This window comes from Dreissena polymorpha, chromosome 4 (assembly GCF_020536995.1).
Source record: "Dreissena polymorpha isolate Duluth1 chromosome 4, UMN_Dpol_1.0, whole genome shotgun sequence".
NCBI classification, from domain to species: Eukaryota; Metazoa; Mollusca; class Bivalvia; order Myida; family Dreissenidae; genus Dreissena; species Dreissena polymorpha.
Window position 1 is genome coordinate 137,998,372 of NC_068358.1, and position 11,962 is coordinate 138,010,333.

Here is an 11,962-nt window from a genome sequence, read left to right on the forward strand (position 1 = left end):
CTAGGATGTACACATGCATTAAGCCCCATTTTCCAATAGTGAGGCTCATGTATATTCGTCAATTAATGTTGACAAAGAATACCTATTCGGGACAAAACAATAAACGAATACTTGTTCATTGTTGTCCATTCAATCACAGTCATGTAGATTTATTTATAATCTCATACATCATTTCAAATATATGTCTTTTAATTTTTATTTTAGTTTTCTTCGAGACGAAATTGCACTTTACTTGGATTTTATCTCTTTCAACATTGGTTGATATTAAAGAAAATATATAAAGGTCAATGTCCGATTAAAGTTATCCACCTATACTATATATTGTTAATTTCTCAATAACGGTAAGTCTACAATATCGACTACGTGTATAAGGTAAAAACGTGTTGATGTACACGTTACATAACACATACTTAAGAATAATTGTGATATTTTTATTTTTCAAAGTTTCATATTTTTACAAAACAATAATAATAACAATGTACATGTATAACAAATGCGTAGCGACTAAAAATAAATTATAAATAAACATAAGTTACATGGGCGATAAGTTTATGTTAACAAGAAATGAACACGTTGCACTATGTAATATAAATAAAATTATTAAAGACTTGATTATTTTTTTTAAGATTTATATTTGCAATAATACATGCAATGGAGATACCATATAAATGTTAATTATAACAGATATATATTCACGTATTTTCAATAAAGTGTACCCTGTTTTTTTTTTAAATATCGTAGTATATTTTTAAAACAAAACTATTGCGACAACTCAGATTATTCAATTTCAAGTTTACATCACATCATAACTACACGTTTCAGAAAGAGGGTATATGTCTTTCTCAATTAACCCATTCATGCCTAGCGTCCTGAAAAAAGGACATTGCAAACAGCGCAGACCCAGATGAGACGCCGCATGATGCGGCGTCTCATCTGGGTCTGCGCTGTTTGCTTAAAGGAATTTCAGTAAGTAATATTCTAAATATAGAAATTAATATACTAGACACCCCTAATTTTGGTAATAAATTGATCCAATTTAGAAGGATGGGAGAGTCCACTGGGCATAAATGGGTTAACAACGTATCATTCAGCATAATAATGTAAAAAATTCTACTGAAGTATTTACGAACAGGCAATTCGAAAGAAGCACACAATTGTGAACCTTTAAATAACTTCACAATGAACATCGAATACTGTACACCAATTACAATCCATAGTTGTCTATATTGAATGTACATGTATAACAATAGCTATAACGAGATCACTGACAAATCACAAACGTATTGCACAGTACAGCACTGAACTTGCACCGAGTTAGCCCCATTTCGGTCGAATTAGCTGGACATTCGTTTAATGCCATCCATAACGTGTACTAGGTAGTGAAATTGACGTCACGCTTAGATCGCTGTGGCGCAATTAGATCGAGTCCCGACTTAATAAGTCACCTGAAAAATAATATGTAAGAAACTCGTTAGACATTTGTTTTATCATCAAAATTATGCATCCCGTAATAGTATATACTTAGCAAATTGTACGCATCGTTACAGACTTATAGTGCATGATTTATCAATAAGTATTCGTCTTTTTAATAATCAAAATGGGGGTATAGATATAACAAGTTTTATTTTCAATATCATATTTCTTAATGAATACAAATGCACACTTACCACGAAAGCTCATTATATCCTTCACGTCACGTGTCCTAATTCAACCACGTCATGTTAGTTCCGGAAATGGCACTTATGGGGGTGGGGGGGGCTGTCGACTCGATCCGGCTTGCCTTAGCCCTTTAAGTAATGACGACGTTTCACACTATACAGCTCCGGAGACCCGCCACTCTAGGAATCGGAGATCTCAAATCGAGGCTGATATCCTCCTCGTCAATCGTGTAGCTCCCGGAAGTGGTAGTCGACATGTCGTCGTCTTCTTCGGTATACGTCATAAAACTTTGGTCAATATCGGCGGCCTGTGTTGAAAGAACCGCCGTTTGACGGGGTAGTACTGGGAGTCGCATTTTGTTTATGTTCCCGTCACTTTGAGTTCTGAGCGCGCCATGTGTTCTCTCTGTGGATGGGTACACCGGTCGGCTGCTCTTCCGCTCCCCAAGGTTTCTCAGCTGAAGACGGTGTTTCCGGTCGTCATGGAGCTGCTGAGCGACCGGCAGTTTGTGGCAGTTGTGATACCGAAGGTCCGCTAAATTTAGCCAAGCCTTTGGTGGCTCAAGAAAAGTGCTTTGCTTTGGACCAGTCGTTAAACGCGTGTCCGATGTGTGTTTTATGTCTGAAAGAAAAAAATATAATAATTTCAACATACATTTAAGAAATCAAACTCACATTTGTTGTTTCAAAAAGTACCGAATTAATTATGTAGTGCACGTTTTAATATTAAAAAATATGTTAAAACATTAAACCGTTTCGTGTGTATGCCATTTCGTCTTTTTATGGCTTATATAATACTTAAACAAATCTTTCACCCATTAACTTACCGGAATCGAATGTCAGGGAGAGGCTGGTGATTTGGATGTCCGACTCACTGCCTCCGCGGCCACTGTCGCTCGTGATCGTGTCCGCAGACGTCTGCGAGTGGTTGTCGTCATGGCGACGGCTGCTTCCGTGAGGCTGGAATATATGTATTTAAGCTATGGGTTAAACTGGGGACTTAAAAGTTAAAAACACACTATATTTTAATGGAAAATCATTTTATTTCAGAACTGATGATAATTGGTTATTATGGCTAAAAGAGTCAACATAATGTTGCTTATGACATTACAATAATAATAATAATAATAATAATAATAATAATAATAATAATAATAATAATAATAATAATAATAATTATTATTATTATTATTATTATTATTATTTATTTATACATTATACATTTTTTTCAGAATCTTAAAAAAATACCTTGATAGTAGAGTTGAGAACTGCGCTGTGTTTTTCGAGAGCAGACAGCTGGTATTCGGAGAGAGGTATATTGTCATAATGAGGCTGGTTGACATCAGAACGAGGCGTGGAATGGTGCAAGGCGCGTGCTTCTGGGATTCTCGGAAGTAGGTCAGATCTCGTTACGGGGGAAGCCTTTTCTTTCGAAATGTTCTAAAAACAGATAAGTCGAAAATCGTTATAACGTTAAAACATTTGAGAAACTAAGTCATTGTATGATTGTGCAACTGTATTAAAATGTACACATGCAATTTAATAAATATCGCCATCAGTCAATATTACAATTAAACGAAAAGGAAAGACATCGATAAATTATATTGTTTTGAAACATAATGGTACGTTTACCGAGGGCTGTTGAAGTCTATTTAAGACCTATGTTTATTTGTGATATACATGTGCTAAATCCTTATCCAGCTTTAAAATGTAACTTTCCTACATGTTTATTTACACTGGGGATAAATATTTGGTTAGAATGAATTTCGATCGAATCGTATGAGTCACCCCTCTCAAAGAGGCGAACGACACACCGACCAACAGTGAAGTTAATTACAATGTACACCGCCTTTTACAATCTCGCGAATTCAACGTAGCAATTAAATTATTAACAAAGCGCAATATCAAAAAATTAAACGATTTAATCCAGTGTGAGACATGTGCTTAAAATTACACGTATTGATTGTTAGGGCATTGTTTCGTATTTGTTTAACCCCGAGTCCATTGTCAACGTATAATACGGCCAATTTTCATTTATGGATTGTGCTTACTTTTACTCATACGCTCGGGTTTTGTAGTTTTTTTATCAAACAAAACTTGCAGTGCTTTAATTGCCTGCTCATATGAAACTCTGGCTCTTTGAGATATTAATTGTAATATTAAATGGTTAAATGGAAATGGGCGTGAAAGTTAAATACGACGACACGTTGGTTAATTGATTTTTCGTGCGCCGGTTTAAAATGAGTTCTTATTCTTTAGAAACAAAGAGTTCACAAGTAGTCTTTCATGAGTCGTCATTCTTTTAGTTTGTGAAAATCATTTCCTGCTCGTACCACATAGCATTTTGAAATCATGAGTAAAAGTTCTTTTGTTGGGCGGGTTTAGATTGAAAAGTCGACCACGACCACTACAGAATAAAGACTTTTGCACCTGATAAAACAGACTTAAGTTACCAATAGAAAATCGCGTCAGGCCATCATCATAACAAGCAACAGCAATACCATCATCAGCACATCATCATTACTATCATTTTACTAGACAATTGATTGCTAAAGCAAAAAGAAAAGTGAGAGTGGAAAACGAAATGGACATTCGGTGAGTAATCATCACTCCTCTATTATTAAAGGTATTTAGCGGGATAGGGACTGTTATTTCCACTATATGATTGTTTTATGACGCAAAGATGTAAAGATAAAAGTTTAAATCAATAAACTCGCATAGATTATGGTCGCAAGAAAGTAATTTGGCGTTTGATGGCCGGGTATTGTTACCTTTATAAGCGTCATTTCTTTTACTTAGGACGCACATAAAACTAACATTAGACTCGGACGCATTTTCATTGTAAAACCGCATAAAACAAATTGCACTTAGTATGTGCCCCGTTTAAAGGTGTGTTGCTTTGACTTGTGCGCTTCAAAGTAAATTTATTTAACTCATACCACTGAAATATTTGAAACTTTGCTTCACCCTCTCGGAAAGGTATTTAAAATCGTAAGTGGAAATAAATAATTCAATTTATGGTTTGACTACAGATGTTGAAAGTGCTTAAATGCAACATTTACTTTCGACTATAAAGTCTTATGAGTAAATCGAATAAATACGAGATCACAGTGTTATTCCGTTTCTCACTGGTTCGTAAAATTTAACACATGGTTTTATGGACCATTTCAACAAGTTAAGTGCACACCTGATGTACAAACATTCTTTAAAGTTTAAATTAAGGGTTTGAGGCGTAAATACTTGACTAACGTAACAGTTTGAATACAGTGCATTGTTGATCCAATCCTTACTATTTCACTTACTCGGTTTTGACCTACATGTATATGGGTATCCAAGTAAGGGCGCGCCTTTTAATTTCATTTATTTATTTTTTAAAATGATTTATACAAATAAATAAGATCAGATTCACGTGATATTTAAAAACAATACCATGATGTTATAAGTCTAATTTAACGTTATTGCCAGATACATTATGTTGCTAAATTATGCTCGATTTATGTTTGTTTTTGAAAATATATCACGAAAGAGCACGCTTAAGTTTGCAAAATATAGTGAGAACAAAAAGTAAGGCAGACTGTTGTAAAACAATCTTTGAATCAATGCTTATAGCTATTTACAATTTTGGTTTACTTTTTTTTCTAATTTAACGCAATTTACAGTTGTCTAATTAGGGTTATTATCATAACTTAAACATGAAAGGTTTCACCTCATTACAGAAAGTAGATTCCAATTTCAGATAAATAGCCGAACATGTTGAGAACCAGTGACATAAAAGGTCCTTTAGATTGGATGGCGTTAGTCACGAAAGTATGAAAATAATATACCCTTGTTATCACGATATCACACAATTTGTTTCTACACATGAACATTTGATTACTTTCATATGATACCTTATCCATGAAACTGGACAAAATCTTCGTCATTAATTGCCCTTATATTAATCAAAGTGCTTGATAAACTATGCCTTCTTAATGATACAAGTGACAAAATTCACATTAAAGTAATTTCGGAAAAGTATTGATTACCTAATAAAGATTGGCCCAATAATAGCAATAAAGTAAGTAATCAATACTCACCATTTGTTTTTCAAGAATCGGCGTCTCCAGATCCACGGTTGATGACGTCATATCCGAGCTGTCGTTTCCGTCGGAGCTGAACGTCGTCATGGATTCAAGCGCAGGAAGTCTTGAATCGCGTACGGGACTGGGTGACTTTGCATCGACTTTGTCGGCAAACGTAACTCGGCGCCCCTCCTTGTCATTTCCGCAAAACTTGCTCTCAGAGCCGGAATTATTTCTCCTGGAATTCCAGCGTCGCCTGAGGATGCACAGCACTAATATTATGGTAAACACGAGAACAAATGTAACGGCGCTTACGGTGATAGCGATCAGAAGGTTTTCGCCTTTCGTGTCAGTAATCGGAGCTGCCCGTTCTTTGCGAACGACGAATATATTCATCGAAGTGGTGGCGTGACGACTAGGGTTACCCTTGTCCTCCACTCGGAGGCCAAGGTTGAAAATCTGCGGGTCCGACTCGAAGAGAGCACGCATGAGAAGCAAGTCTCCCGTGTTAGCGTCAATGGCGAACAGATTGCTCACTTGTGAATTTTCAATGGAGTAAAACAACTGGCTATTCTTGCCGTCGTCAAGATCAAACGCTTTGATTTTGGCGATAACTGATCGCGGTAGAGATTCGCTGTCGACTTCTACGGTGTAGTTTGCTATGTCGGGGAAGACGAATCGTGGAGAGTTGTCGTTCTGATCGCCGACGAAGATGACCATGTTGACGGAGGTGTTCCGGGACGGGACGCCGTGGTCGAAGGCCATCACGAGGAAGCTGTACGTGGACTTAGCTTCCCTGTCGAGTGGCTCCTTCGTCGTTATTTCACCTTTGTTTGAAATTTGGAACGGAAGTGCAGCGTCGATGTAGAGACCTATGCGACCATGTCGATCGGCATCTGCATCACTCACCGAGACGTTTCCAATTCTAGATCCCATAGGTTCGTTCTCCATGATCTTGAATTCGTAGATTGGACGGTCGAATTTAGGATCATTGTCATTTTCATCTAAAATATTGATTTGAATGGTTGCAGTCGAGGTTCTCGGAGTTAGACCATTGTCTTTAGCATAGGCATAAAACGTGATAGTGGAGTCGCGTTCCCTGTCAAATACCGACTGCGCACGAATGCCTCCCGACAGTGGGTCCATCGTGAAGCGGTAGGGGACTGGCGCCCAAAGAGAGTACGATACCTGGCTGTTGTTTCCAATATCCTTGTCAATCGCCGAAACGTGGACGACGTCTATATCTTTAGCGTTGTTTTCCAAGATGTCCACGAAGTAAATATCTTGCACGAACACCGGTGAGTGATCATTCTCGTCCACAACCTGAACTCCAAACTTCACGGACGCCGTTTCCGGTGGGGACCCCAGGTCGTTGCACATCACTATAACGTAAATTAAGTCCGTCTCCTCGCGATCTAAAGCTTGAGCGACCGTCACCTTGTATTCGTTGTCGTCATAACTCTGCAGCTTGAATGTACCGTTGTCGCTGGCTATGTCGCAGACGATCACGCCGTTTGCCCCGGTGTCCTTGTCTTCTATAGCTATGTGCGCAACCACAGTCCCGATGTCTGCAAACTCGGAGACTGATGCGAGGTCCGTCTTCGAGAACAAGTTGACAGTGGCCTTGGGGCGATTGTTATGCGAGTCCGCGACTGTAACCGTGACGACTGCTTGTGATATAAGCGGCTGGGTGCCTTTGTCGCTTGCCTCCACAATAATCTTGAATTCGCCACCGCTGTAAAATTTCTGCTTCAAAGTCAAGGAGCCCGTGTTAGCGTTCAGCTCAAATTGTTCCTGTATCTTACCAATCTGGTTTCGACTAAGCCGGTATGCGATTTCACTGTTGACACCGATGTCGGCGTCGGTTGCCGACAACTTGATGATCTCACTGCCGATGGAAAGTGTTTCATTCACTGTTGCAAAGTATTCCTTTCGTGTAAACTCTGGGGCGTTGTCGTTTACGTCATCGATTTGGATGTTCACTGTCATGGTTCCGGTCAAACTTGGAGCGCCGCCGTCCTCCGCCACAATGACCACGCTGTACGTGTCCCGTGATTCTCGGTCAAGGTCACCTTTGATCTGAAGCTTCACTACGGAGGTCCCGTCGACGTAAGTTTCATACGAGGTGGTAAAAGGCAAATTGAGGCTGTTCTCATTTTTGATGAAGTATCTCTGGATGCTGTAGTTCCCGGTATCAGCGTCAGTGGCACCAACGACGGCGAAGGAAGAACCGACATTTGCCACCTCCGATATTTTCAGCGAAGTGACGTCTACAGGAAAACCCGGAGCGTGGTCGTTGATGTCTATTACTGTGATGTTCACTTTTAAAGTGCGGAAGAAGGCGCTGATTTTGGATTTCGCCACAATGCTGATGGGAAGAAGACATTTAGTTTCGTATACGCACTCCGAGATATTCTCCCTGTCTATCACAGCTTCTGTAAACATAGATCCATTCACTGAGTTCACTCGAAAAAGGCTCTCATACAATTTGCCCTGCTTCAATAAGCTGTAGTCGATTTGAGAGAAGTCTTCCGCCGACGCCGTCGATCTGAGCTTTGAGTCCTCGCGAACGTCGCCGACGAAGGCTCCCGCCGGCAGATGCTCGTATATGGAATACTTCAATACATCCTGAGCTGACGAAATAACACACGCCGAGATGAGCACTAAAACACTGGCAACTTTTCCAGTCGCAGCAGCCATATTGCACATGAATTGACAAGTTATACAAATTGTTCGAAAAAACAAGTTAGTCGGCCTTATATCTGGTTAGTCATCTGTCCTCCTGCACCACTATATCTCTTCTGACGCCGAAATGTTTGCTACTATTTGTCAACCAGGATTCGCACAATACGAAATATAAATATTATTTTCTCATCAAAACAAGCACAAATAATGCTATTATGAAGAGACTGTTCTACTACCTTTCTGCCCTGTGGCAAAAGAGTGTTTTTATTCAATTGAATGAAAACACTAAACCTAATTCATCCTATTAGAGCGTAAGTCCACTTTGCTAAAAGGATTTACCTCTGTATTAACTTAGTAAATGAATCTCTCATGTAATGTCAGATAAGCACCAGATAATCCAATGATAGTGTTATTTTTTTATTCCGAATTCCAATACCATTTGTCAATGGCTATGAAAGCGTGTATGAATAACCAGCGAGTTGTAGCCGATATTTACACTATCGATTACTGGATGTTAGCTCCGCCCTAAAGATATTTAAACCAATCATAAAGCGCGAAAATGTAAACAATCACTGGCGCGACCAATGGAAATAATTGCTGGCGCGAGCGTGAATTCGATCTCACTACTCAACGGTCGTGTTCTTTAAACAATCAGTTAAAGCAATCAAGTTTGCTAATTACATAATTAAAAGTTATCTTGTTGACACTTCCTACTTCGATGATTTGCAACGTCTGCCGTCTGTCTTATATCCTACATTTACAACTTAATGTTAGCAACAAAAGTTATTATGTTACTATGTTTTTCTAACTGATAAATGTCACGTTAAAGGGGCCTTTTCACAGATTTTGGCATTTTTTTAAACTTATTCATTAAATGCTTTATATTGATAAATGTAAACATTGGATCGTAAAAGCTCCAGTAAAAAATCAAGAATAAAATTTAAAAAAGGAAAAGAACATTGCCCGGAGCAGGTTTCGAACCAGTGACCCCTGGAGTCCTGCCAGAGTCCTGAAGTAAAAACGCTTTAACCTACTGAGCTATTCCGCCGCGTACACATGCTAAACGTATTTTATACGTTATATAAGCAATCTTCGTAGTTTCACAAAATTTAACGACAAAAACAGAACTCTCCAAATTATTCAATCGTTTCGCGTTGCAACGCTTTATAATATTTAGGTTTTAAAATCGTCAAAAGATGCATATAATGGCTGTATTAGAGCATGGTAAATGTTCAGTATTACTGTTTCCTCACAAATATCATAACCAAAACGAAAATTTGCGAATCTGAAACAACTTTTTTCAATTTTGTCAATTTACCAAAGCGTGAAAAGATCCCTTTAATGCCAAAACAAAAGATATTATGCCACATAATAGATTCCTGTTAAATCAATAATCGTATTTTAATTTTAAATCGTAAGCATTCATATAGAAAATAATGTAAGAAATCATGCTCATCAAAAACATGTTAAACTAAATTTCCTATATTTTGTTGTACTTGTTTGAATAATTTCTAAAAAACACACATATATTTTCTGATAAAAGTATCGGATTTAGTTAAAAATAATACACAAGCGGCACATTTTTTTGCTTTTGAAATCATACGGAAAAAATGACTTTATTTGGTATCGTTGATAACTTAACTCAGGTTTCAAATATAATTATATAATTGTATAATTAAGAACAGCCAAATTCTTAACAAATCTGGAACATTATTAGCTTGCATTTTAATAAAGCACTCTTACAATAAAGGCAAGCATAATGATGCGTTATGATTAGTACAATATTTGCAATGCTAAGTTTTACACAGCGTTTGTATATTTGAACCTGCTTCTTTTCCACGTGTTAGACAAGATTGCGATATGACAATTCCCATTTTTAACGACAGAAAATAATAAACGTTTGAATTGAAATAAAAACATTAAAGCCAGTTGATTCACATTGAATTTGGCAAATTAAAACAGATTGATGGTCAATTATTATATTTGACACCCTGCTGAAAACATGGATAAACTCGGCTTTGTCGGAAGTCGGCTTGTTTAAACTTAAATGAAATCATAGGAAATGCATAGATATGCGTGGTATTGATGGTAAACGGTCCCGCTGAGCATCGGAGGCCTGTTTAATTCCAGTGACAATACCGGGAGATACCGCGCGCGATGTTGTCTCCGGCTTTTATAATGCACTTCAGTCCTTTAATGCGTCACTTTAACGTCCATAATCCACCTTTTCTTCGGCTTATCTGCAGGGACCTATAGGACAATGTGGCCAACATAATGGCCTCATTCCGTGTACATTGGAAAGAGCTTCAAAAACGATTAGCGATGTGATTTATGGCTTTTCCTTTGAAACTATCAATCATATTAAGAACTTTTACTCCACTTTTCGTTAATTTCGTTCGATTTTTGGGTGTCCGAAATGTGCATAGTGATAAACGGGCCGACTGAATGGGAGATCAGGTATTAGTGATACTTGAACCAGCCCTGTGTGAAGATAGGAGCCACTTCAGTTGTGACATATGCCCTACCAGATGACAGTGCCACGGTGAAGTAAGACATGATCATCCACGACGTGTCCAGTACCATTGTTCCCGTCGATGGAATGTGATAAAAAACTTGTGTGCGGATAAAATACATGAGTTAGAAGAAGAACAACTTCCCAACAATAAGAGTGCGATTATACTTGTGTTTTTCCTGTGAACTTTTGACCTCATATTCTCATTTCCCGAATACCCCTAATGGTCCGTAAAATGTATTATTCACAGAACTGATGTATATTTCTTTATTTTCAAAAAATACTTAAGGTCGAGCTGTGGACAGGTTGTTACTGCAATCTTATTTTTACTTTCAAGGCCACATTGTCAGAACGCATTAAATTTGAATTGTGAAAACACGGACCTCTTTGTGATTGCAGACATATCATGATAAAAATAAATGAAGGTAAATTTGATAATAAACACAGTATTAAATTGTCATTATGGTTTCAGTTTTGTGATCACTTGCAACGTCGAAAAGACAGTGTCAAAGGACTATATTTAAGATCATTACCGGAATCAGTCAGATTTTAATGAGTTTAATATTCCATAATTGACCACAGCGAGGGTATTCTTATTGCTTTCTCGCATAAGATGATATCTCGCGGAACGTAAAAAATGACTCCACAAATTGACGACTTTATGAGCCCTCTATCTGGCCTTTGTGATCGATGATTGGTAATAATAACGTGTTTATATTTTGAAGGCCGGGCAATTTTGTCGCCATGTAATGTCATTGATACTTTACAACGCGATAGTGAGAAGATACGTGTGTCTGCATATTGTAAAGATCCATCCGATGTCATTTTGACATGCGATATCTTACCTCATAAAGCCATCGAGATATATACGTGTGTTAATTTTCACACTTGTTTTGTTTAGGCACAATACATGCTGCCTCTATTAAAGCAAATTATAACTGAATAGTAATAAGTAGGTCTTTGAACGAAACGACGTTTTTTTTACGAATTGACGCGTTACAGGGCATTTACGTTTCTGAAAGCCATACATTATGAATACGCTCCCT

General features: G+C 37.9%; 1 protein-coding gene across 1 annotated transcript; it reads right to left on the reverse strand.

The window, feature by feature from the left end:
• Positions 1-959: 959 nt before the first annotated feature.
• On the reverse strand, positions 960-8,845 carry LOC127875877 (protocadherin-11 X-linked-like). The gene is made up of 5 exons (XM_052420612.1): positions 5,735-8,845; positions 2,907-3,098; positions 2,486-2,618; positions 1,668-2,280; positions 960-1,445 (listed from the first exon to the last, which is right to left on the reverse strand). Exons 1-4 carry the CDS (start codon positions 8,426-8,428, stop codon positions 1,808-1,810), a joined length of 3,492 nt encoding a protein of 1,163 aa, XP_052276572.1. The 5' UTR covers positions 8,429-8,845; the 3' UTR covers positions 960-1,445; positions 1,668-1,807.
• Positions 8,846-11,962: the final 3,117 nt, after the last annotated feature.

Bases quoted from the DNA above. Each gene is read 5' to 3' on its own strand.
- LOC127875877 (XM_052420612.1), bottom strand. From the start codon at position 8,428: ATGTGCAATATGGCTGCTGCGACTGGAAAAGTTGCCAGTGTTTTAGTG. The intron at 3,099-5,734 runs GTGAGTATTGAT...ATCTGTTTTTAG, and splicing joins CGATTCTTGAAAAACAAATG to AACATTTCGAAAGAAAAGGC. The intron at 2,281-2,485 runs GTAAGTTAATGG...TTTTTCTTTCAG, and splicing joins CTCCCTGACATTCGATTCCG to ACATAAAACACACATCGGAC.